This window comes from Prionailurus bengalensis, chromosome A1 (genome assembly GCF_016509475.1).
Source record: "Prionailurus bengalensis isolate Pbe53 chromosome A1, Fcat_Pben_1.1_paternal_pri, whole genome shotgun sequence".
Lineage (NCBI taxonomy): Eukaryota > Metazoa > Chordata > Mammalia > Carnivora > Felidae > Prionailurus > Prionailurus bengalensis.
The window spans coordinates 115,899,210-115,926,963 of record NC_057343.1 but is presented as its reverse complement, the minus strand read 5'-3'; the positions used below and the strand labels follow the sequence as shown (position 1 = coordinate 115,926,963).

General features: G+C 40.9%; 1 protein-coding gene across 3 annotated transcripts in view; it reads left to right on the top strand.

Moving 5' to 3' along the window:
• SIL1 (SIL1 nucleotide exchange factor) overlaps positions 1–27,754 on the top strand; it is a 218,126-nt gene that overhangs the window by 103,198 nt on the left and 87,174 nt on the right. For all 3 annotated transcript variants that reach the window (XM_043589084.1, XM_043589092.1, XM_043589101.1), the window contains 2 exons: positions 18,003–18,123; positions 24,274–24,373. In XM_043589084.1, the coding sequence (XP_043445019.1) occupies positions 18,003–18,123; positions 24,274–24,373 (221 nt within the window). The remainder of the gene's footprint in view (positions 1–18,002; positions 18,124–24,273; positions 24,374–27,754) is intronic.

The window sequence follows — 27,754 nt, the reverse complement described above, 5'->3', positions numbered from 1 at the left end:
AGTGATACTGTGGAAATAAAACACATTTAAAAATATGCTTAAATTAAGTTTTATTTTCCCCTGGTTCCAAATTAGAGACTATCTTTGCAGCAATACATCCTTCTGCCCTGCATTTCAGAAAGAGGAGATTGTTTGCTTTTCTTCCCATAAAGCTCACTCATTTTTGTTTTGGGACATACAGTGGACATTAACTGTGTACCAGACACTCTGTTTAGCAATGTAAGGAATATAAAGATGTCCTGACTTCAAGAGGAATCTAACCTACAGGAGAAAATTTGACAAGTATTACAATTTTATGGATTTGTTTCCGTCACTAGAACAGTGATTGCCTTAATTGTGGAGAGTCCATGTCTTATCCTTAATTTCCCTAAAACCTGGTCTATTGTGAGTGGCCAGTAAATGTCTGTTTAATGAGTAACAAGAACCTAAATGACTAAGAGAAAATAAAGAGATAGTGCCATTAGAAAGGAATAAGCAAGACAGTCTGGAGATTGAAAGGAAGGGAGGACATTGCATAATACCACATGGAGTTGGTCAAGCTAGGCTATTAAAAAGTGGATTTGAGGGGCGCCTGGGTTGCTCAGTCGGTTAAGTGTTCAGCTTCAGCTCAGGTCATGATCTCGCAGTTCTTGGGTTCGAGCCCTGCATCGGGCTTTGTGCTGACAGCTCAGAGTCTGGAGCCTGCTTCGGATTCTGTCTCCCTCTCTCTCTGCCCCTCCCCTGTTCACACTCTGTCTCTATCTCTCAAATATAAATAAATATTTAAAAAAAAGGATTTGATTTTAACAGCCTAAAAGCAATGAAGGAGGTAATATCAAGGACAGAGGAAAGCATAGAATGTGTTTGGCTAGAGTGTGAGGTACCTGTGGATGAGGGAAGATGGGGCAGAGATCAGCAGGGGCCTTACTGGATTAGGTGGGGCTTGGACCCCAGCAGGGGTATTGGTACTTTGGAGCGCAGCAAAGAACCACTAAAGATTTTTAAGAAGGAAAATGCCAGGAGAGTTGTCCTTGGGTGATTCTTTGCCTATGTGCAATAGCAGGAGGTACAGCACAAGACCATCTATCTTTTCAGTGGAGATTCGCTCTCATGATCTCCTAGGGTTGCTTCTAGCTCAGGTTACTGGCATCCCTGGAGTTTTGAAGAATTTGCCGTTTCCTTTAAAAATTTGAAATGGGAGGTAGAAAGAGGGTGTTAGAGGGTGTCTTGGAGATGGCTTTTTGGGAGGTGATTTCTGTCAAACGGGATTCACACCAAAAGTAGTCAGTAGGGAATGAATCCACTTAAGGGTGGGAGGGAGTACCTAGGCCAGAACTTCTTAAAAATATTTTTCTTTAATGTTTGTTTATTTTTGGGAGAGAGACAGAGACAGAGACAGAGAGAGAGAGAGAGAGAGAGAGAGAGAGAGAGAGAATACTAGCAGGGGAGGGGCAGAAAGAGAGAGGGAGACACAGAATTCGAAGCAGGTTCCAGGCTCCATTCCAAGCTGTCAGCACAGAGCCCAATGCGAGGCTTGAACCCATGAACCATGAGATCATGACCTGAGCCGAAGTCAGAGGCTTAACTGAGCAACCCAGGTGCCTCAACCTAGGCCAGAACTTCTAAGCACAGCTTTCGTGTACAGTGGGTAGAATATATGTAATCAAATGACGGTTGCAACATTCACATTAGGTGCTCAGGATTGGGAGCATTGTGAGGAGGCCCAGCCAGAGCCAGCATCAGCTGTGAGGATGGAGTGGTGGTGTGGAACAGGCTGCTTGTCTGACGTATACACAGATTTGCTGGAGCTCCAGCCTTGTGCCCAGTGGCCCAAAACATCCAGGCATCTTCGCCCATGCTTGGGTGGGCACCTGCCAGCATAGTCCCTTGAGGAACTAGAGCCAGGGCAGCTGCTTTTATAAGCTTTTATGGTACATTGTTGCAAAACAGACTGAAGCCTGTGATTGAGTTAAGTTTATCGGGAAACCCAAAACCCTTCTCCCTTGTTGCTGGTTGGCAGCTGTTCTCATTTCATTCCTCCCCATGTTTGCTAAGGTTATGCTGCTGGATGTAGCTTCTTTGCTTTCTGTTCTGATGTCTTGGGGAGTGGGATAGAGACCTCCCCGTCTTAAATGGATTTGGTTAGCCTGCTGGTGGCCCCAGTCAAGGAAAGCTGTAATATGGGTGTTTTTGGTGTGGTGCAGGTCTGGTTTAAGTGGCTCATTTGCTACCCTCTCAATTTGGATGTCCTCAAGCCTTTATTGTTACTTAACTTTTTGTAGCCTTAATGAGGCAATCTGACTTGAAAATTCTACAAACATCATGGACACATCTCTACAGAACTCAATCATATATCTAAGAGTTTGTCAACACTCAGTGTGACCATCTATCATGGCACTAGTCCCTGTCTCATAGCTGGAAAAACCATGCACAGAGTGGGAAGAGCCAGGCAAACACCATTATTTTTTTTTAAGTTTATTTATTTGAGAGAGAGAAAGAGCATGTGCAAGTAGCTCTTGTAGAGAGAGAATGAGCATCTCAAGCAGGCTCCATATGTGCTGTCAGCCCAAAGCCCGATGTGAGGCTTAAACTCACACCATGAGATCATGACCTGAGCTGAAATAAAGAGTTGGACCCTTAATCGACTGAGCCTCCCCCAGGCACCCCTAGCTGCCTGGCAAACACCATTATTGAGGCAAACACCATTATTGAGGGCTCCACCAATAATGGCAAACACCATTATTGAGGGCTCTGTGGAATCAGCCCTAAGCATCCCACATATATTCTTTCTTACTCCTCACAGTGAACTCTCTGGAGTGGCTACTCTGAGCCCCATTCTGTACATGGGCCACAGAGGTTATTTTCTCAAGTTCTAGGAGATATCATGTGGTGGAACTGGAACCTGTGTCTTCCTCTTCCTCACCCGCTCCCTTCTACCACTGCACTGGACAGCTGCCCAGGTTACCTAGATGTTAGGGGCTTGTAGCTCCTTCTGGTGAACCTAGCAGTAGAAGTGAAGAAAGCAAAGCACAGTACTACTTAGTAGGTCTTTTAATACTGATGATGCCAAATACTAAGTTAAGAGGCAACAAATTGGGATGGCCATTATACTTAGGTGAAATAAGTCTCGGGTGACCTCATGTTGTTGTGCATGTTGGCTGTGATTAAAGGAGGTCCTCCCACAATGGTAGGGGAGGGTCCCCGGACCAGTTGTTTCCTTGACTGCCTTCCCTGCACTCTCTTTTTCCATCTGCCTCATTTCCCATTCAGGTTTGCATGCCACCTCCACTGCTCTCCCCTCCCCACCAAAAGGGAGAGATTTAAGAATTCCGTCCTTTAGAACTGATCTAGAGAGAAATTCTGCCCTAGGAATTTTGTTCCATTCATACCTGTGGATTTCTTCTCTTTCCACTGGAGGGAGCATCCAAGGTGAGGGGCTTTTTCAGCAGGCCTTGGGGAAATTGTAGAGGTCAGGAGTCACCAATACTTGTTTTGAAATAATTCATAGAGCTACATTTGGCCCTAGAGGTAACAGGTGCTGTAAAAGAGAACAAACAGAGCCAATTATGATGTCAGGAACCCTGGGGATTAATGGGGTGGGAAAGAGGATTAAATATTAAAGTACAATATCTTCACACTAGGCTTTTTTAACCCCCTTATTAAATTATGACTTCTGTTTGAGGAAAATAAATGAGAACAAAGGGTATGTTTAGAATATAATCTTTGTGTTTTAAATTTGACTAATGAGTGGTTTTAGCGCTTTCATTTGGTTCTCAGTCAACCTGTGTTCAAAGTGTCAATTAACCAATAAATATTATGAAAAAGTCGAGTCAGAAATGGTTGCCACTCCTGCTAATGAGCTGCTAATGAAATTGTGCCTGGGTTGGAAATGTACTCTGGAATCCCCAAGAGTCCCCTCCAGAAAATGAGCAGTAGTAGAGCCAAGGCCCCTTGCCTCTGGGAAATGGGTACGTTTAACTCCTTCATTTCCATCTTGGCATTTTCCCCCCACCTCATTATTGAGTGAAGCTCATTGCCAGTCTTTTGTGGTTAATATCAGTTACACTGAGACTTTTACAGATGCAGTTTTATTTGACTTAATAATTATTAGGTGGGTTTAGAGGACTGGAAAAAATGTTGGGATGTACTGTGATTTATTTCTGACTGCCAGGCCTTTGGCTTCTTGGTGATTCCCTTTCTCTTTGAATTTTCTTGAGCCTTCTTCACCTCCAACACATGTGTGCTCAATGGGAATAGACTGAAGTCTGAATATATTCAAGATTTTGTACAGTTGAGAAAGTAGGGGTTGGGTGGGAGTCTATCTTTAAAAAGAGAGAAATGACAGGAATTAGTAGACTGTAACAGTCAACAGGGTTATTGAAAAGCTGATTTCCAGCATGGATACAGTATCCCAAGTGCTCTGATTAAAAGGCTGTGCTATATCTATTAGTCTCACTTACTGGGTTTTCGTCTAAGCTAAAGAGGAATATGGTAAAGGTTGAAGGTAGAAATAGAAGGACAGAGGCAATCAGCAGCCCAGGAGACAGACATGGAAAACTCATTGTGCGTCTGTGGGTAAAAGGAACTCCTCTGCCCCTCACCACTGTTCTGCTTTACTCCGTCCCTGGCTTTAAATTTGAGGTCTCTGACAGGTATCCTGGGCTGGTGGGAAAGTTGCTGCACATGATTAAAGGGCTGGTGCTTTTATGGGAGGGAAGATGGACAGCCATGATAGGATTCCTAGTTTGTGTGGTCAAAATATTACTCCTTATTACTTTCTCATGCTACCCGTTCCCCTGGTTCAGGCTTTATTATGTGTGATTGGGACAAGTACAATTGCTTTTCAACTAGCCTCCTTGGTTCTTGTATTCCTGTTTTATATGCTGATCTCCAAATGCTTCAAATGGAGTTACTCATAGCACCCTAAATATGCTCATTTCTTTGCTTGCTTGAAAGGTCTTCTCTGGACTTGGAACTCGGAATGTTACTACCCCTTTTCTTCATTTACTTCCTACTCCTCAATGGCAGCAGTTGGTCTTATTTATGTGGTATTCTTCCCAGTGGCCAACACAGCAAGTGGCCAACACAGCAAGTGGCCCTCAGTGGGTGTGCAATAAGATGTGGTAGAAAGGATGCTTAGAAAAGAGCAGGCTCTTGCCTAACCCTGAGTAAATGCTTGTTGAAAAGCCAGTTATGAAAAGAGACTGACTGTGTCCTCCATATGGTTACTTTGAGCCTTTGTCCTGTACTTCTCTGACTGTAACACAGGAAGTCTTCTAAGTAGCATTGCTAGTCCTTGAAGAACACTGCTCTTGTGAATTCTGTAGGTAGCGGTTGGTGACCACCTGTTGTCTGTCCTCCTTCTGGACTGGGAAGGAGACCGTGCATAGGTCCCTGCAGATGATATTTTGGAGGGTACTGCTGGAGGGTGGTGGAAGCTGTCAGGGTAGCTGTTCCCTGAGGAAAACTGTGGAGCCTCTTGTTCTAAGGGGCTTTAATGCAGGTGAGGGATTTCCACTCTTGCGTGGAAGCCATACCAGATAACTCTTGGATTCTCTTGGATTCTGTGACTCAAGAGTGAAAATTCAGTTTGGAGAATATTTTAATTTTTTTCTCATTTTTTCATTGTTATGTGCTTTTAAAAAAAGCATAAATATAACTACAATCCAAACTGGTTTGCTGTATGTTTCACTGTTCATAAAAAAATAAATTTCTATTTGTGTTACCCTTTACATTAAGCATTGGTTCAGGGTTCAGCACTCCAGAGAGGTTTGTGCACATTTTTTTTTGTTAGTGGTTCAGTTCAAGTTTGGCCTGAGAGACAGGATAGATGCTCATTTGTGTGAGGCAGGGATCTTGCCAGGACTTGTTTGGGGGTTTTGAATAAAAAAGCAGAAGGAGAGGGCTGTCGTAGTCATGGCAACTGGGCCTGTAAAGTCTCAGCTCTGACCAGCCCTGGTTAGGGGCTGGGAGGCCCTAGTGAGGTGAGTGGCACTGCCTCCTGTTCCATAGTCCTCCTTAGATTCTGGGGGTGGCCAAGGCAGGGGGCTGGCATTCAAACTGACCTTTCTGGAAGCCTACTGTGCCTGATGTTGAGCCTGAGCTGTAGACACGAGTAATTGGTTCTTGCCCCTCAGAAACTCAGCATAATCTGGTATTTTTATTCTTGTTGACACATACCCATAGGACTTGATAAATAAGATGTCTTTGTTTCATCCTGGTTGACATTTACCTTTTTGGGGCTGTTCCCTGAAGCCCTCTTAACTTCTTTAGAACACTGACACAGTATTTTCTCATTTGTTCTTCACAACAATCTAACACGTTAGTGAAAGCAGACACAGTAGATTCTTTTCATTTGGCACAGAAGGGCATGAAGATTCAGAAAGAAAAAGGAATTTGGCTAAATTCACCCAGCCTTCAAAAGCAGAGCTGAGTGGGTAGCAGAGTTCGAGGGCTCATGGTTGCATGGCCAGCTCTCATCTGAGCAGGCCGTGTCAGGATAACCCTTGATTATCCAGCATTGTAATTGCATCCAGGTAGGACTTGAAAGAGTCTAGAAGTCTGTGGAGGGAGAGGTTTCCAGGCACAAGCCTAGAGAGGACAGCCCATACTTTTCACCCTTCCCAAAGCCATGTACCTGCTGAGGCATCTAATGGCAAGGCAGAAACAAGAGCACCATGGCATCCATCTGCATTGGCCCTGCCTCTGCTGAAGCAGGGCAACGAGGCTGCATGGTATCCTCACTGTGGGTACTACCCAAGGAGGACCCTACCGTTGTGAGTCCAGGTGGAGCAAGTTTCTCATCACTAGGAACTGGGATGAGTTGGGACAAACACTGACCATGCAAAATTTGTCAGGTGAAAGATCTTTTCCAGTAGTCACAAATTGGCTGTGGGCTGAATTCCACTTAGAGATAAAATTTGTTTGGCTTTTATATCTTAAAGTTTGACGCTTTTAGAGGGAGCATTTTTCTCAGCCCTCACCGCTGTCTTTTGTAGATGGCCCTTCTCATTCATCTCTCATACTTGCCTGCCTCCTGTGGACATTTCTGTTGGCTCCTACCCCTTGGTCCACTGTTTGTTACCTGTGCTTCTACCAGGGTTCCTCTTGCCCAGGTGGAGGAAGAGGCCTTTATGGCCTCAGGCTTTCTTTGGTCCATTTTCTTCTTCTTCTTTTTTAAATTTTATTTTATTTTATTTTATTTTATTTTTTTTTCAATTTTTATTTATTTTTGGGACAGAGAGAGACAGAGCATGAACAGGGGAGGGGCAGAGAGAGAGGGAGACACAGAATCGGAAACAGGCTCCAGGCTCTGAGCCATCAGCCCAGAGCCTGACGCGGGGCTCGAACTCACAGACCGCAAGATTGTGACCTGGCTGAAGTCGGACACTTAACCGACTGCGCCACCCAGGCGCCCCTAAATTTTATTTTAGAGAGAGAGTGTGAGTCGGGGAGAAGAGCAAGGGAGAGAAAGAGAGAATCCCAGTGCAGGGCTTGATCCCACGACCCTGGGATCATGACCTGAACCGAAGTTAAGTGTGGGACACTCAACCGACTGAGCCACCTAGGCGCCCACATTTTCTTCTTCATACCATACTCAAGTGTCCTGGGGCTGTGTAGGCTCTGTGCTTAGCTCTCTGTCTTGGCCCCTAGAAGTATTTGGTGTCACCTTGGACTGTACCTGATAGACTAATTGCTATTCTGGGATTCAAAAGGAGAAGGTAGTGCTTTATCCAAGGAAATGAATTTTTTAAACATTTTAATTGAGATACAAATTATATGCCATAAAATAAACTAATTTAAAGTGTATAATGGGAATAATTCTCAAATATCCTAGAGAAGGTTAGAATACATGGGTAGTTTTCAGACTGTGGTGTTTGGATAAGAAAAAGTTTAAAAGCAAATTTTGGAGGAGGTGTCTGGGTGGCTCAGTTGGTTAAGTGTCTGTCTTCGGCTTGGGTGATGATTTCATGGTTTGTGGATTCAAACCCCGTGTGGGGCTCTATGCTGACTGCTCGGAGCCTGGAGCCTGCTTCAGATTCTGTGTCTCCTGTCTGCCCCTCCTGCACTGTGCTCTGTGTGTGTGTGTGTCTCTCTCTCTTTCTCTCAGAAATACATAAGCATTAAAAATTTTTTTTAAAAACAAATTTTAGACACAAAAGGCCAGCTTCTTTACTTTGCTAAGAGGCTTAACATGAAACAACCCACTATCATCCATCATAATCATTTGCTCATTTTATAAAGGGGCATTTAAACACTAAAAAGGTAAAAACTATGTAATTTCAGGGAAAAAAAAGAACTGTTCATTGTATTGGACACTTTTAAATTCCTTGTTTCAGGGCCATTGGAATGAATTGTCACAGTAAACAAACCACCGCAAAACTCGGCTTAAAACAACAATAATTTCTTTTTGTATAGCTCTGTCTTAGAACTCTAGAAATAGTTTACATATCCTTTAGATGCCCCAAATAAACAATTAAACCAACCAGTGTGTGAATGAGTGGGAACCACAAAATAGAATACAGACACAAACAAGTTAACCAAGTATTACACGTTACTAAGTGACTTTGTGAAAAGATCTCTTGAGTAGATACTGTAAAGTCATAGATAAAAGAACTCACATAAATACTGTAATCTAGTTGGGTAAATGTGTTTCTCATAGGGGTATGGGCTAGCAATTTTGAAAGTATATTTATGTTAGAATTGAACAATAAATATATTGCAGATAGTAAGAGCCAAGTTTCTCTCTGTTGGAGAAAGAAGTTACAAGTAAGGAAAGGGAGAAGACAAATGAACTCTGTGGTGTTAGATTGAAATGTGAGATGTCATTATAAACTTGAAGTTTTTAATAAATATACACATAGACAAAGAAATAGGGATGTGTATATGAACATATATATAAATGTATACACATACACAAATTTCTTAGTTCTTTCCATTGACAGGGTCTAAAAGCTATGATAACCTTAGTTGTAATGAGCATAACTATGACCCAGATCTTGGTTTCTAAATACTACTCTTCAGTAAAAGAAACAAGGGTTCCTTGAGAAGTAGTTGATTCTAGGGGAGGGGAAGGAAAAGACAAGATGAACTTGGGACATCTTCTGAAACCAGAAAGTAAGGAAATAGTTGAAAGAGAAAATGATGGGGGAAAGGAACTTGTTTAAGGAATACAAGAGCCAACCTGAAAGAATTGCTAATTGGCCAAGCTGAAATAACTGGGCAACAAAATAAATAATATAGAATTGAATTACAACTCACAGAATAAAATATCCACAAGACCATACTGGTCTAAGTAAATAATTAAATAGATGGAGGACTGACAGTTTTTCCTTGTAAGGAAGTTGCTTTTTCTTTCTTTCTTTTTCTTTTTCTTTTTCTTTTCCTTCTTTTTCTTTGCTTTGCTTTGTTTCTTCTCCCTCTCACTATTTTATTTGTAGCAAATTTTCTTTATATTTTTTTAGAGATGCATACTGAACATATTGTAATATTTCTTTTTTTGTGTGTGATGTTTCTGTTTGCAACATTGCATAGTACAAAAAGTTTAAGCAAATCTGGCAAAAAGAAACAGTGAAGTCTAAGTGATGTAGATATATGTATTCATTATGCCATACTTCTTACTGTACTTGAAATTTCAATTAAGGTATAAGGAAGGAGGGAAGTAGCAAATTGCCATTAGACTGTCACCAGAGTGGTAATTGTTGCAGAAGGATTCCCCTAATGGTGTGGTTTGAGGAGAAAAGGGATTTGTATAATCTCAAAGTATTTCCCTTATAATTTTTTTTAAGCAATTCAGTGGGTTTTAGTATATACACAGTACTGTGCAACCATCACCACTGTCTAATTCCAGAACATTTTCATCACGCAGAAAGAAACCCCATTTCCATTAGTAGGCATTTCCCTTTCCTTCTTCCCCCTGGCTCCTGACAACCAATAATCTGTGTTTTTGATTGGCCTATTCTGGAATTTCATTTAAAAAGAACTGTATGATATGTGACGCTTTATATCTGTCTTCTTTAACTTAGCATAATGTGTTCTAGGTTAATCCACGTTGTATATGTCAATATTTCATTTCTTGAGTATTCCACTGTTTGTATATACCACATTTTCTTTATTCATTGATCAGTTGGTGAACATTTGTGTTGTTTCCACATTGTAGCTATTATAAATAATGCTGCAATGAGCATTCATGTACAAGTTTTTGGTGAACATATGCTTTTAAGTTTTCTTGCGTATATACCTAGATGTGGAGTTGCTGGGTTCATATGGTAACTCTTTAAGTTGTTGAGAAACTGCCAAGCTGTTTTTCTCAGTTTGGTAGTTTGCTATTATTTTTGTTTACTATCATGGAAAAGCTCAGTAGATACTACTTTTATTAGTTGATAAAGGCCAACATCAACAGTCATAAGACATATTAACACCGTACACTTTGTGATATGATGTGCTAGGAAGAACATTGCATCATTTCTTTGGTGATTCTGTCAAGGATGCATGACCTCAGTTTAATCATGAGAAGACACCAGACAGTCCTGAAAAACTGATCAGTATTCCTTGATGGTGTCAGGATCATGAAAGACACGGAAAGGTTGAACAATTGTTGCAGACGATAGGAAACTAGGGAGAAATAACAACCAAAGGCCATATAGGATCCTGGAACAAAAAAAGACATAGTGGAAACACTGGTAAGGCTTGAAGAGGGATCTTTACAGTTTGGTTAATGTTACTAATTTCCCAGTTCTGATAATTGTCTCTGACTGTGTAACATATTAATATTGAGAAAGGCCATGTGAGCAATGTATGGAAATGATTTTTTTTGCAGCTTTTGTGTAAGTTTAAATGTAGTTGAGAGTAAAAAACTAGGAAAGAAATCCAGTTTTGCATTCTTGCTCAAGTTTCTACAGATCAGCTAGACCTGGTTGACCATGGCTACATTGAGCTGGGCTTAACTTTGGTCTACAATTTGGGTCCAGATTTGCTCCATGGGTCTCTCATCTTTTTCAGTTCAGAATGCTAGCGAACATTTCTCCTGATGATGGTAGAATTCCAAGAGACAGGAAAAACATAAAGCACATTTCAAATCTCTGTGGCACATTTGCTAACATCCCCTTGGCCAAAGCACGTCATAAACCGCGTTCAAAGTCACGGGGTGGGAAACTCAACCACTAGGAGGAGGGACTGCAAGGTCACATGATACAGGGTGTGGATACAGGCAAGAAGGAAGAAAATTGGTAACAATAATGCAATCTACTATAGATTTTCCACCCTTGGAAAAGCAGGAGTTGTTATCTGGGTCTTGGTTTGTGATTAAAGTCAGTGACAGATTCCCAGTGAGAGTCAAAATTCAAGTGTGATATGGCCTTACTTAATTTGGACAGAGTTTCTTCTTGATATAGTTTCTTCAGGCTGCGGTTTGTCCCCAGAGAGCCAGTGGTAGGGAAATAGACACTGTAGGCTTTGCAGGCTTGTTGGCCTTTCAGGATCCATATGGTATTTTTGGCCAGTCCCCTTGCTCTCCACATTTCAATATCTGACTCTTTACCTGGGTGTATCTTGTAACTTTTTGCCTCTGCTCTTTCTGAGTGTCCTGGTCCCTTTGTAGAGGCCCTAAAATGATGCAGGTCAGATTGCACTCTAACTTGGCCTTTTTCCCAGGGGGGTGGAAACATTTAAAATACTCTTATTTTCTGCTGCCTCTGCCACTGTTGCTGCCATTGCTGGTTTTGTGTATCTTAAATGAGCATAACCTGTATTTTAAGTTAATGCTATTGTGGTTGTTCTTGCCCCCTGTGGTGGCTTATGTGAAGGGAGTAATTTTGGAATTTTCCCCAAATAAAAGAAATTGGTTCACACAAGATTCTAGTCTATTCTTTGGCCACCTTAACATAGTATATATAACCTGTTATGTTTTGAAACATTTAGTCATGTTCTTTTTTTCTTGTTCATTTCTAATTTTGATCAAAAGTCTGAAAATTGAAAATGCTACTGTTACTATTTTTATTATTACTAGCATTACTACTACTACTACTACTACTACTACTAAAAAAAAAGATTAACATGACTAATTATTAGGAATCTACTTGCCCTACTGAAAATCTTTGTTGGCCTTTCCATTCACGTCTAGATCAGCTAGGATTTTCTCTTTTTAATTTCTAATTTTAATTATTGAGGATTTAATACTAGGCCATATGATAGGCCCTGGGGATAAAATGGGGACTATTTATATTTACCAGATGAATAAAAAAACTAAACTAAACTATAACCACTAGTTGTGGTAATTGCTATAAAGAAAAGTTTCATGGTACTGTGAAAGAATTTAGGGAGCAGCCAGATCTGGTTTGGGGAAATAGAGGATGCCTCTCAGAGGAAGTGACTGTTAGCTGAGATTGGAAAGATCAGGAGATGGAGGCTGGGGTTGGAAAGAGCAAAGCAAACAGCAAGTGGAATGACCTCATGGTGGGAATGAACATGGTTTTTTTCATGGAATGGAAAAGGGTCAGCGTGGCCTCAAGAAGGGGGAGTGGACGAGACAGAAGAGGCAGGCAGGAGCTAGATACCAGACGGCCTCATTGAGCAGTGTGAAGACTTTCATCTTTCTTTGGAGAGTAGTAGGCCATTAAAAGGTTTGAAGCAGGGGAATGACATAGATTTGTATTTGGGGGAAAAAATACCATTCTTTGTAAAGAACAGTTGGACTGGGAGCTAAGAGTAGAGGGAAGGGCAGCTGGAACACTATGGCAATGTCCTGAAGAGAGATGGTGATGGTTTGGACAAGAGCAGTGGTGAGGAGGACAGCATGAATTGACGAGACAGCAGGAGGGATGCCTGGGTGGCTCAGTTGGTTGAGCATCTGACTTTGGCTTAGGTCGTGATCTCATGGTCCATGAGTTCGAGCCTCATATTGGGCTCTGTGCTGTCAGCTCATAGCCCACTTGGGATCCTCTCTCCCCCTCTTTCTCTCTCTCTCAGAAAAAGAAACAGTCAGCAGGAAAAATCACTAGGTTTTGGAGACACAATGGGTATGGGGGATGGTGATGTAAAGGGATTATCAGGGATGATCTGCTTTAACCTTCTGCCCGGGAAGATTTTCTGTTGTTTCATCATTTTGGAATTTCTCCAGGTGAGACACCCTCTCCCCTCCAAACATTCAGAGATTAATGCTACAAACTTATTTCATACCCCATGATCGTAGGAATAGGATAGAAGTTGCTAGTTCCTTGTTGTTCTTGCCACTAACTGGCCTCAGCTTCTCTTTGGCTGCCTTCACAGCCTTTTCAATCCTCCCTGCTTCTTTTGTTCCTGGCCTCCTGAATGTAGCCTGTCAGTTTGTGTGTCTGAGTCTTTGCACACACAGCTCCATCTATTTTGGATTCCCTGTTTTCCTAGTCTGGGTCTCACTTTTTGCCTCGTTTAACCCCCGGTTTAACCTTATTCAAGAAGTCTCCCCAGAGAAAGTTTTCCCCACTCTACTTTGGATATATTTGTTTTAACCTTGAAGCATTTTGGATGGTTTTAAGGTTAGCAAGAAATCATTATGCGCATACACTCATGTACTTTAGTTCCCATTAATTTTTTTAGACAAATATACAGAAACTCCTATTGAAGTGGGGCAGCAGGATAGAACAGAATGTCTTGGCATGGTGTTTCCCTGGCTCCTTCGTTATCTGATGGAGGCACAGTGGTTGGTGGAGTTCACTGTGGTTCTGCCAGAATGGAGAAAACTTGAATTCTTGCTATATCATTAGCCTTTTATACTTCAGGTTTACCTGATCATTCTGAAAGAACTTGTGCTATATGCTTCCCTTAAAGGAATTTTTTTAGATTGTCATCCTTTTTAGATCGTTGAATCAAATTCAGCATCAGCAAGGCCATGCCATCATCTGCCAGGAGAAAGGAGAGTCAAAGTTGAGGTGTCAGAGCACCATTTCTTCTAGGATTCCAGTATCTTGAAGAATGCTTTCCCTAAAATTTTCTATCCCTGTGGCCATTACTATTCCTTTTTGTAATTTTAGAATTTACCATAGTGGCCTGGGAGATAGTAGTTGCTTGGTAAATGTCAGTTGTATGAATGAATGGATAAATGTAACATTCCACATGTAGTGTGTGATCTTGCACACTTTATTTTTAACCAACCTTTTTAAAAATTCTTATTTCCAGCATAAATAATATACAGTGTTATATTACTCTGAGGTATACAATATAGTGATTCAGCAATTCTATATATTTACTCAGTGCTCATCATGATAAGTGTACTCTTAATCCCTTTCACATATTTTGCCCATTATCCCACCCAACCCCCTCTGGTAACCCTGAGTTTGTTGTCAGAGTCTGTTTTTTGGTCTTCTGCTTGTTTTGTTTCTTAAGTTGCACATATGAGTAAAAGCCTATGGTATTTGTCTTTCTCTGACTGATTTATTTCACCTAGTGTTATACCCTCTAGATCCATCCATGTTGTTGCAAATCGAAAGATTTCATTCTTTTCTGTATCTTAGTAATATTCTATTGTATATATACACCACATTTTTTAAAGTTTTTTTTTTCATGTTTGTTTGTTTTTGAGGGCTGGGAGAGAAGGAGAGAGGGAGAATGAGTGGGGGAGGGGCAGAGAGAGAGGGAAAGAGGGAATCCCAAGCAGTCTCCTCGCGGTTAGCAGGGAGCCTGATGCAGGGCTCGAACTCACAAACTGTGACATCATGATCTGACCTGAAGTCAGACGCTTAACTTACTGAGCCACCCAGGCGCCTCTATACCGCATCTTTTTTATCCATTCATCTGTTGGTAGACACTCAGATTACTTTCATATTTTGGCTATTGTAAATAATGCTGCAGTAAACATAGGGATGCATATGTCTTTTCAAATTAGGGTTTTTGTATTCTTTGTGGAAATACCCAATAGTGGAATTTTTGTATTATATGGTAATTCTATTGTTAATTTTTGAGAAACCTCCGTACTGTTTTCTCTTGGTGCAGGGGTTACCACTTTGCATTTCCACTAGTAGGGTATGAGGTACATTTTTCTCTGTATCCTTACCAATAGTTGTTTCTTGTGTTTTTGATTTAGCCATTTTGACAGGTGTGAGGTGATGTCTCTTTGTGGTTTTGATTTGCATCTCCCTGATGATGAGTGATGTTGAGCATCTTTTCATGAGTCCTTTGGCCGTCTGTATGTCTTCTTTCGTGAAATGTCTGTTCATGTCTTCTGCCCATTTTTCAATTGGATTGGTTTTTTGGTGTTGGGTTGTATAAGATCTTTATATATTTTGGATACTAACCTCTTATCAGATGTATCACTTGCAGATACCTTCTCCCATTCAGTAGGTTGTCATTTTGTTTTGTTGATGGTTTCCTTCATTGTGCAGAAGCTTTTTATTTTGATGTAATCCCAATAATTTACTTCTGTTTCCCTTGCCTCAGGAGACATATCTAGAAAAATGTTGCTATAGTTGATGTCAGAAAATTGCTGCCTGTGCTTTCTTCTAGGATTTTTATGGTTTCAGGTCTCACACTTAGGTCCTTAATTCATTTTGAATTCATTTCTGTGTATGGTGTAAGAAAGTGTCCAGTTCCATTCTCTTACTTGTAGCTGTCCAGTATTCACATCACCTTTTGTTGAAGAGGCTTTTTTTTTTTTGCCATTGCATTTTTTTTTTTTTTACTCCTTTGTTGTAGATTAATTGAACATGTAATTGTAGGTTTATCTCTGAACTCACTATTCTATTCCATTAATCTATGTGTCTTATTTTGTGCTGGTACTATACTGTTTTGATTACTACAGTTTTGTAGTAGATCTTGAAATCTGGTATTATGATACATCCAGTTTTGTTCTTATTTTTCAGGATTGCCTTGGCTATTTGGAGTCTTTGTGGTTCCATACAAATTTTAGGATTATTTATTGTAGTTCTGTGAAAAATACTGTTGGTGTTTTGTTAGGGATTGTAGTAAATGTGTAAATTGCTTTGAGTAGTATGCAGTTTAATAATATTTGTTCTCACAATCTATGACCATGGAGTATCTTTGCATTTATGTATTACAGTTCTTAGAGTATAGGGCTTTCACCTCTTTGGTTAAATTTATTCCTAGATATTTTTATTATTTTTTGGATAATTGTGAATGGGAATGTTTTCTTAATTTCTCTTTCTGCTACTTCATTATTAGTATATAGTATATATACTAATATATAGTATTAGTATAGAAATACATCAGATTTCTATATATTGATTTTGTATCCTATGACTTTACTGAATTCGTTTATCATTTCTAGTCATTTTTTGGTGTAGTCTTTAGGGTTTTCTGTATATAGTATCATGTCATCTGCAAATAGAAATTTTACTTCTTCTTTACTGATTTGGATGCCTTTTTTTTCTTTTTCTTATCTAATTGCTGTGGCTCAGACTTCCAGTACGATGTTGAATAAAAGTGGCAAGAGTGGATATTCTTGTCTTGTTCCTGATCTTAGGAGAAAAGCTCTCAGGTTTTTCCCGTTGAGTATGATGCTCTCTATGGGTTTTTCATAGATGGCATTTATTATGCTAAGGTATGTTCTCCTAAACCTACTTTGTTGAGTGTTTTTATCATGAATGGATGTTTTGCTTTGTCAAGGTTTTTTTGCATCTCTTAAATGAGCATATGGTTTTTATGCTTTCTTTTGTTGATGTGACATATCATGTTGATTGATTTGCAAATATGAAATCACCCTTGTATCCCAGGAATAAATCACACTTGATCATGGTGAATGATTTTTTTAATGTATTGTTGGATTTCGTGGTGCCTCAGTGGCTCAGTCATTTAAGCGTCTGACTCTTGATTTTGGCTCTGGTCATGGTCTCATGGTTCATGGGTTCTAGCCCTGCATCAGGCTCTGCGCTGACAGCTATATCTTCCTCTCTCTCTCTCTCTCTCTCTCTCTCTCTCTCTCTCTCTCTCAAAATAAATAAACTTTAAAAAAATTAAAAAAAATTGTTGGATTTGGTTTGCTAATATTTTGTGAAAAATTTTTGGGGGTGCCTGGGTGGCTCAGTAGGTTGAGCGTCCAACTTGATTTCAGCTCTGGTCATGATCCCAGGGTTGTGGGATTGAGCCTTGTGTCAGACTCCACACTGAGTGTGGAGCCTGCTTATGATTCTTTGTCTCTCTTCTTTTGCCCCTCTCCCCTGCTAGCGTGTTCTCATTCTCACTCTGTCTAAAAAAAATTTTTTTTTAAATGTAGATTCCTGAACTCCACCTTTAAAACAAAACAAAAAATGTTTGCGTTTGTGTCCATCAGATATTGGCCTGTAGTTCTCTTTTTTGTAGTGCCTTTATCTCCTTTTCACCTATCTTTGAGTAATTTTGTACAATGTGTATGAGTAGCCCATCCATTCATATTGTTTTTTCAGGTAGTGGATCAACTCTCCTGAGATGGGTGGGCATAGGTTTTTAGTTTCTTTTGATTCCAGTCCTTACCTCCTTGACTTGCTCTGTCTTCCTGCCTTCCAATGAAGCCCTGGTCTAGGGTCTTGGGAAATAAAATAGGAGATATAGTCCCTGTGCTCATCAAGGAGAGAGCCTTATAGAAGGAGCCTGATTATAAAGAAAGCAGGATGGTGAGGTGTAAGCTTGCTGGAACAGCAAGCTCTCTGGAGTTTTCTGGGACTGTCAGGGGAGAGGTAAGGAGGATGTCTTGGAAGATGCAGTGATGTGGCCATATCCTTAAGGGTGATTAGGTATTTACCATTCACCTGCCCATAACAAAAAGGCTTATTATAGCTCAGTTTAAAGAAAACAGATTAGCTTAAAGATGTAGGTTCTAACTGGGGTTTTCGGTCTTTGCTTTGAAGTATAGAAGCCCTTGCCCATTTGCCTCATTACCTTAATTTGATATGTGTGTGGTATATGTGTGTTAGATGGATGGATTCAGGTAATGGAACACAGCAGGGTCTGGTCTTCATGAATTAATAAATCCTGTTGGCTTGTTAGCCAGCCTTTCCATTGCAGTGTCCCTTCAAGGACCATATACCTGACGAGCCCTCTTTGTTCTTGGTTTTTAGGTCAGGCTGTCCCTGTAGGATCCCATGTACGGCTGAATCTCCAGACTGGGGCAAGAGAAGTGAAACTCCAAGAAGAGGACAAGTTCCAAAGTAATTTGAAAGCATTGAAAAAAGGCAAAAGGTATAGTAACAACCCTAGGGACTGGGAGGCGGACAGCACTGATTTTGTAATACTGAAAGTAATGACAATGTAATGTTTCTTACCCAAATTCATGTGGCTTTTAAAAAATTTTGAAATTTTGTAGCGTAGAATTTGTGATAAATCTGTCAGGGTTTTGTGGAAGTTTACTTGTAGATCTTTGGAAAGAAATAGTTTGCAAAGCAAATTGATACTTTAGAAAAGGCTGTAGGGGGAATGCTTAACCTGCTTTAAAAATGAAGCTATTTTTCCCAGTACTTTAAGAGCACCCATTTGAATCCCAACAATTAATGCGCTGATTACAGATGAGTCATCTATTCATTAAAACAGGCCTGTTAGGCCTTCTGCTTTGCAGTAATACTTCCTTGGTGAACAATAAAATTGCATTTTAAAGTCTTTAATTCAGACTAACTTTTCCTCTTGTTAGTCCATATTAAAACAGGCTTTCTTATAGTATAAAAGTTCTCCAATGTTAAGAGATTGCCTTACTTTTAATAACCAGATAAGATTATTTGATTTTGGACAATTTGTCCCTGTTTTTCTGTTCTTTGCCTTGAAATAACAAGTTTTATTTGCATGTTCTTTTTTACATGAGGAAGGAGGAGGAGGCATGGGGTTACAGGGGCTGCTAGAATTGGGTAATTTCAACAGTTACAAATACCAGTTATGAGGTTTCTAAGACAGGGACAGCAAATTGTGATCTGTGGGCCATATTGGTACTGCTACATGTCTTTGTACAGCCTACAGGGTAAGTTGTTTTTATCATTTTTTAATGGATGAAAAAGTAAAAGAATGATATTTCATGACTCTTAGAGATTTTAATGTCCATAAGTAAAGTTTTATTGGAACACAGCTATGCTTATTCATTTATGTATGATCTATGGCCACTTTTCTGCTAATCTGGCAGGGTTGAGTAGTTGGGACAATTGCTGTCAGTAAGGCCCACAAAGCCTAAAATATTATGGGGTCATAACAGAGTTTGCTGCCCCTCTTCTAATAGATGTAAGTATTGATAACAAATAATGGATTGAGCAAGGCTAATGTTAATCCTTGAATTTTCATTATTTTAACAATATTTTGCAGTTAGATATAAGGTAGAAAGGGAGTTTAGAGACTATTTACCTGAGTGTTTTCCTTGAAGTACTCAACAAAAGGTTTTTTAGCCTGTCCATATGCACTTTCGGTTATGTGGCACCCACAATCCCACAGAGCAGCCTGTTCCAATTTGGGCAGTTTTTACTGTTAGAAAATTTGACTACATTGTAATAATATATGAAAATATTTGTCCTCAGGGTGTCCCAGTTGTTGGAGCATTCGACTCTCGGTTTTGGCTCTGCTCATGATCTCACAGTTCATGGGATCCAGCCCCGTGTCGGGCTCCATGCTGCCGATGCAGAGCCTGCTTGGGATTCTCTCTCTCTCCCCCCTCACTCAAAATAAATAAACTTAAAAAAAGAAGAAAGATATTTGACCTCTTTACCGTCACTCCAAACTGAGAAGGATCTTTATTTCCACCCCCCATCTCTCTTGATAGGCCTATATCTGAAGGCCATATGATAATTCATTTCTCACAGCCATCAAATAATCAAATTTCATTGTTGTAACCCCTGCCAACCCCCCTCATTCCCTAGCACACATATATGCACATATTTCAGTGTGTCAGAGAACTTCAGGAAGCCTTTCCTCACATCTATGCCAAGTCTCATTTTCTAAATAAAAAGCTTACTTTATTCTTGGTTTAAGGATATTGAATTAGGATCTTGACTAATTTGGAATATTTGTTTGTTGGTTTTAATACTGTGGGAAGTTATTTTTCCAGTATCTGATCGTAGGTCTTTACTGGGAACACTTAATGCTTTATCAGTTGCTCCTGTCTTTTTAGAATAGAAAGCAGAGTCATTCACGTGGTCTGTAATAGATGCACCATAAAAGAGAGATATTTGTCCTCACTCTTCCCTATTTACTTTTCTCCTTTGAAATGTTTCTGAGGGTTCTGCTCTGGAGTGGTCTCCAGGGTATATTGGACATACCTTCTTCCTTCTCAGCATTTGTTACTAGTGGCAAACCTATCTGAACAGCAACCCAAAGGCATTGACAAGGTGGTGTAGGTTTCACTGCTTGAGCTCACTGAGTCTCTGGCTGCCTTTGGTGGTGACTTCTTTCTGTGGTGGACCTCACCTCAGGCTCCTCCTGATTCATTTCACAGTGTCTTCCTGGCTCTTAGGTACTAGAACAGGAACAGAAGCCAAAGTGCAGGGCCAATTTCTGCAGTTGGTACAGTATTTTGCATATCTGGTTATTCTGATTTGGGGAACAAGATGGACAACACCCACAGGTTTCCATCAGATTGTCAAAGATGTTGGTGATCACAGAGTTTTAGGTATCACTGGCTAAGGAAAGATGGGGATAGTCCTTTCAGACTAATCCATGGCAATCTCTCCACTAGTCCTGCTACCTAGAGCTGTAATGCCTCTGGACTGTAAAGCCTGGGACAAGGCATTGACTCTGACTTCTTTCAGAGGCCTCTCTTGGCACTGCCTGACTTCATGGTATATTTGGTTCCTAGCAGCAGGGTGTTCTCTTGCTATTTATGTGTTAGGCATTGTTATCTCCACTGGTTTTAGTCCATATCCCATGTCAGTATCTCAACATTGTATCTCTTTTTTTGCCCTGGAGCAACTGTCTTCTTTGTAGTGATGACCAACAGAGTATATCCAGGTTGTCCCATCTTGGGTTGAGTATCTACCATGGTACAGTATGACATTGTAGTTAAGGATGTGGCCCAAAGACAGGGCCATTTCCTTGCTCCGTTCATTCATTTCACAAAAGACTTATTGAGTGCCTATGTGCTAGGTATTGGAGATATAGTACTAAACAAAACAGGATACCAGCCTTATGGACATGGCAGGAAGATAAACTGAAAAATAAAAAGGCACATAAAGTAATTACAGATAGTGGTAAATAGTAGGGAAGAAATAAATAAGTCAGTCAGTCCTTTGGGAAGGCCAATTTAGATAGGATGGTTTGGAAGACCTCATTAAAGTGATACTTGAGCTTAGACGTGAAGAATGATGGGGATTTAGTCATACAAAGAGTTAATTTTATACATTTAAGGTTAGAGGATCTCAGGCAGAGGCAACAAGAAGAGTCCCTAGCTTTGTCAAGGAAAGACTTTATCAAGTTGAGAAACAAGAAAGTGATTAGGGTGACTAGAGAGTAGGCGAAGGAAGAAGACTAATAGATGATTTGGGAGAGATAAGAGGAGCCAGATCATGTGGAGTTTTGAGATGCATGTTGACTAGTCTTCATTTAACTAGAATTGTGATAGAAAGCCAGTGGAGGATTTGGGGTGGGAGAGTGGTTTAATGTAATTTTGGCAAGATCACTCTACTTGCTGTGTGTATGGGGGATAGATTCAGAGTGGACAAAAGAATTGCAGAGACAATTAGAATGTCATTTCTGAAGATCAGGTAGACATACTGGTGAATGAGTCTAGAGTGTCATGATGGAGAGCGGATGGGTTTGGAGATTTAATTTGAGGGTAGTGCCAATAGGACTTGCTTTAGATTTAGATTTAGGGGTTGATGGAAGGTGGTGTGGCGGAATCTGAGATAAAGCCTCATTTTGTGATTTGACACAACTAGGTGCTCAGAAGTACCATTTATTGAAATAGAAAAGATTGGGAGAGGAACAGATTTATGGGGAGAAACATCAAGACCCATGTTTTAGATGTAATAAGTTTGAGGTGCCTGATAAACATCCCAGATCTAAGATTTATCAGTTAGTTATACAAGAGCCTGGCTGTCACTCAGGGGAGAGGATTGGGTCAAAGATGTAAGTTTGGGCATCAGTGCCTAATGGATAAAGAACTAGGGGAGAGTGCAGAGGTAGAGAAGATTGTCTAGGATTGAACTCCAAGGCATTCCAGTATATAGGGTTCAGGTAGGAGATGAGGAACCAGCACAAGAGTTAGGGAAGGAGGGAGGAAGGGGCTGAAACAGCAGAATGTGGTAACAAGAAGCCAGAAAGAAGAGTGTTTCAAGGAGGGAGAGGTGAACTATGTAAATGATGCTGAGTGGTTGAGGAACATGACATTAGTGAAGAGTCCATTGGATCCAGTTGTTAATTATTAGTAATTTTGATGAGAAGTATTAGTAGGGAACAGTAAAGGGATCTGGATTAGAGCAAATGGCAGTGTAAATAGCAGTCATGAAGATGAGAAGAGTGAGTTAAGACAATTTGTTCATAAAGTTTTACTCTGAAGGAGATCAGGGGAATGGTTTGATAATTAGAGATCATAGTTAGTCAGAAGAGTATTCGTATACTCAAGGGAATAATCCAACCAAAGGGAGAAATTGATGATGCAGACAGGAGGGAACAGTATAATGATGGGGGTTAAAACTTTTGCAAAGGAAAGTGGGATCTGGAACTCAAGTTTAATAGGAGCAGGTTCACTGTCATTCATGGTCTTAGAAGGGAAAGCAGAGAATCTAGATTTGGTGCAGGTTAGTGTATAGAGCTCATGAGGGGAATATGAAGGAGTTCTTGATGATAACATCTATTTTTCTCAGTGAAGAATGAAGTGAAAATACCAGCTGAAGATGGTTTTCTGTCTGTGTGTGCAGACACACATGTGCACACTTGTGTGTGTGTAGTAGGGGCTAAAATGAGTGATGGTGAGTGGCCTGGAAGAGTGGCATTTAAGGCAATAAATGGAGATATGAGACATGATGGGATTTGTCCAGACCAAGTATTAGAGGAGGGAGGTGATAATCTGTTCAAGCTGTGCCCCTAAATACTTAGCTCTCTCTTAGGGGTAAAGAGCAGGGCAGTGGCATCTACATGCTGCTGGCAGTGGGTGATGCTTTTCTGGGAGAGGGATTCTCTTCCCTACCTTGTAGGATTGTGGTAATCATTTGAATGAAATATTACTTGTAAAGGATTAAAATAGTGACTAACACATGCTTAAGTGCTCAGTAAATGGGAGTGATTAGCGATTATTAGTTTATGAGGATTGAGGTTTAGAGAAGGCAAGTGTTTTTCTCAGAGTTCTAGGGGGTTTCTAAGATGAATCAAAGATGAAATGAGAAATGAGCAAAGCCCTAAGCACATGCCTCTAATGAGAGCTGAGGTCTGCTAGGATCTTGACTGTTAGACTGATGTGCTTATCTTGCCCAGAGTAGTCCAGTAACCCCTTACTTCCTCATCTTTGTAATCTCCCGGGTTATCCTTAACCCCTCTCTCCCCAACCGTTTTGTCAAGCACAGATACTACATTCCACACTTCCCTTTGTCCATGTCACTCTTGGTCTGATCTCTCTGTTCACTGACCTAAAATTATTGTTGGTGGTAAAGCCCACCCCCCAACGCATGAATGCCTCCTCTCCAGTTAAGAAAAATGGTTGTGGCTTCAATCAGCTCCAGGGGGTTTTGGGAGGATGCCAGTCTAGTCTTTGCCAGGTTCCTGAGATTACATCCACATTGGTTCCTTTCCTCCCTCTCCTTAGAGGCTGACTGTGGAACACGGTTGGCTTTGCTTCTAGTCCTTGGTATTTCAAATCCATTCCTTTGTCAGGTTGGCACATACATCCTGCATCAACTCTGGGCCCAGGAGTTGGTTTTAAAGGTGTGAATTTATCTAAACTGTTTTTGTGAAGAAAGGCTGCCTTGTAAAATCAGACCAGACATGCAGGGGGGGCTCAGGTCCCCATTGATCCGTTTATTAGAAGAATATAAATTGGGTGCATGTTATTCCCCTTATCTGTGCCCACTACCCTCCAGGAGGTCCAGCCCTGGCACATGCTGACAGAAAGCACTGCACAGACATTCCAGACTTATTTCTGCCTAAGTAGCTGGCTGAGAGTGGTCTGTCCATGGTGGGCCTTTGTCTGCCCCATGCCATTTCATCCTCTTTAATAAAATGACCCCTTCTTCAGCTTTGTATTTCTTCTTCTAGCTTTAAGGTAAGATTACCTCTTAGACTTGTGGCTGACCGAAGGCAAAGCTAGGGTAGTGCACTCTGAGTTCGATCTGGCCATGGCTTACCCTGTTTGGGAGTACCAGCCACCTAGTGAAGTTTCTTTCTTGGGAAAAATGGTGCCTCCTTTCTAACTTTCACCTTCTTTTTGGACAGGCTGGACATAAACGCCAACACCTACACATCTCAGGACCTCAAGAGTGCACTGGCAAAATTCAAGGAGGGGACAGAAGTGGAGAGTTCAAAGGAAGACAAGGTATGTGATATTCTTCCCAGGGAGTTAGTATAAGCCTACAGGATGACCTTGAAGGGAGTCACTTCTTCCACAAGCTCTTAAAATAAACATGGGGTAATGATAATAATATTGTAAAATAATTAAAAAAAAATTTTTTTAAGTTTATTCATTATTGAGAGATAGAGACTGAGCATGAGCAGGGGAGGGCCAGAGAGAGGGGGAGACACAGAATCCGAGGCAGGCTCCAGGCTCCGAGCTGTCAGCACAGAGCCCGACATGGGGTTCGAACTCACTGCGAGATCCTGACCTGAGCCGAAGTCGGATGCTCAACTGACTGAGCCACCCAGGCGTCCCATAATATTGTAAAATAAAGTGCAGTTAATGCCAAATAAGTAATCCTTATTGGACTATTTTTAAAAAATACCAGTACTGGGAGCATTTGATTATTTAGGATCCAACTTCACATTACATGTTTGGGCCTCAACACATTGAGGCACACGGCAGAGATATTTGCACTCTTCATTATCACAGACAAGAGTGAGGAGAATAGAGATTAAAACCCAGACCTCCTTACTTACACTTGGATTAGACAAAAGCTTAAAGGACGGAGGAGCCGGGCTGGGAAGGAAGTCTTGATCCTTGTCCTTTGAACATGTAACAGATGTATTCCCTCTTTCTAGGCCTCATAGCAAATGTATTCCTTATTCCAGGCCTCAGGTTCCTTAAATGTACAATAAGGTGGTGGGGCTGGGGTGGGGAGGTGTGGGAAACAAGAGGATGGCTGACATTTCCTCCAGTTTTAAATTTGTGTACAAACTAAGGGAGTGAGAAGGAGAAAGAGGCAGAATTGCAGTCCCTTGGTTATGCCCCTAGTGTCTGGGAGGGCTTGTGGGTACAGGCTTATACCAGCAAGAAATCTTACTCTTTAGATAGATTGTGAACTCATGTGATAGCCAGAGAATGTCACAAATTAGTTTTTATATTTCCATTTGAGTCCTCTCCTTCAAAGAAGCTCCTCCAGTGGCTACTTTGGAGACCTTTGCAAGTTCTCTCTTCCTTTTACTCTCATAATTCTCTTTTCTTTGTTTGCATCTCTGCTGCTGGCTCAGAATCCTGGCGTATCTTGGAGGGGCAGCATCAGGTTATTGACAGCTTCTATCTTAAGTGGAGGAAGCCTTAGGTCCCTCAGATCCTTTTGAGTTAAGCAGTTCTGAGACAAATCAGCCTTTTTCTTTTCTTTTTTTTTTTTTTCTTTTTTTTGGTGTCAAGGAGGACCTAATTAGGATGTGTTAACATGCAGACCAAGTCTCCATGTCTTCACTCATCTTAGTGAAGTCACATCTACCAGCATGGAGAGTGTATATGGTATGAGAAGATGAGTAGCAGGATGGCAGTAGTAGCAGCAGTGGGCGTAGGAAGGTGACAGGTAAAATTTCATTCCACCACAGATATATTAACTGGGTTTGGGAGGGTGAGGAAAAGCAAATCCCCTTAACTGGTGAAGCTGAGGCCAGCAGAGGTGAGCATTGTGTGCCTCGGTGCCTTGAGCGAGATTGACCTTCCTGTGGCCAGGGGTTGGGCTCATTCCCACTCACCATCCCTTCACCATGGACCCCATATGGGCCTGACAGTAACAAGCAGTCAGCCCCTGTTCCATGTCTTCTCTGTGGGTGGAAGACCCACTGCACCCCATCTCTTCTCTTGTTCTCTTTTTTTTAATTAAAATTTTTTTTAATGTTTATTTTTTTTTGAAGGACAGAGAGAGCACAGTGGGGGACAGGCAGAGAGAGAATGAGACCCAGAATCTGACGCAGGCTCCAGGCTCTGAGCTGTTAGCACAGAGCCCGATGTGGGGCTTTAACTCATGAGGTGTAAGATCATGACCTGAGCTGAAGTTGGGTGCTTAACTGACTCAGCCACCCAGGAGCCCCTAAATTTTTTTTTAAAACTTATGTTTGAGCAAGAGAGAGAGAGAGAGACAGAGTGTGAGTGGGGGAAGGGCAGAGAGGCAGGGAGACACAGAATCCTAAGCAGGCTCCAGGCTCCCAGGTCTCAGCGTGTATCCCAGAGCCTGATGTGGGGCTCGAACTCACGACTGTCAAGATCATGATCTGAGCCAAAGTGGGCCGAAGTTGAACGCTTAACTGACCGAGCCACCCAGGCACCCCTCTTCTCTTTGTTCTCTTTTAATGGTATTCTTTCACATTATAAAGTTTGTGTAGAAAACTATGAATATTAAGAAAATATTGTTTTTTTTTAACTTAAAAGCAAGAGATTAAGTTTTAAGTTGCTGTTTTTGCCAACTGAAAAGAATCCTTTCCCCTAACAAGAGAAGATTCCAATACCAGTACCCAAATGTAGGATCCCTGTCCCAGCTGTTTTAAGTCAGCTGCCAGTTTGAAGATAGAATTGCCACACTCCTTTTTCACTTCTGTGGAGTGTAGGTTATTGGCTTCTTCACTGAGGTGCTGGGTCCTAGTATTTTTCTCCTGCTTTCATTTGGAGCCTGTCTAGATTGACTCAGTTTATTGTCAGGGCCCTTGGGACTGGCAAATAAATTGACTTGAAGTAGGTTGGGGAGTTTCTGACATATCTCAGGCTCCTGGCTACAGATGGCATCATCCTTTTTGTTTATCAGTCTTTAAACCCAGGTTTTGTGGTGCTTTTGCTATTTATAAAAATAATACTGTCAAATATTGTGCCAATACTATCATTTGAAATTTTTTTACTTGATTTTTTAGGTGGAAGGGCACCAATTCTATTATGTATATTGGTACCTTAGATTTAAATGAATCAGTCCTTCCCAGAATCCCTTGCTTTGTGGAAAAAACTCTGTCTGTCTGGCCAAACAGATTTGGGCTTTTGTTGTTGAATCTGATCCCTTTATACCTCTATTACCATAAATGTCTTGATGCTTTATTTTATTATGTCAGCTATTGTTCACCTGTAGCTATAAATTGCTCCACTTACAAATGGGACCTTCTCAGACTTTTGATTCTGGACAAGATAAAGTAGACTCACTTCTTACTATTTCTCCTGCTAAGAACAACTAAAAACCTTGGGCGTAATACTGAAAGCAAATATTAGAAGACTCTACAAGGTGGGAAGAAGAAAGCAGACTGGCTAGGGACCTTAGAACTGGAAGAATGACACAACACTGAGTTCCTTGGGCTTTCTTTTCCCCCTTTGTATATCTCAGAGTGGGTATTGGAGGAGCCCACACCCAGGAAATACTAACAGGTACAGATAGAAAAAGCCCTAAAGAAGACCTGGTCTTTCTAGAGAAATCACTAGGAAGAGGGCAGCCAAATAGAACAAAACCCTTTTTGACAGTACTTTTGGCTACTTTAGCCAAAAACAATGGAAATGTCCCATCCCACCCTTAGTACCAGTGGAAGTTGA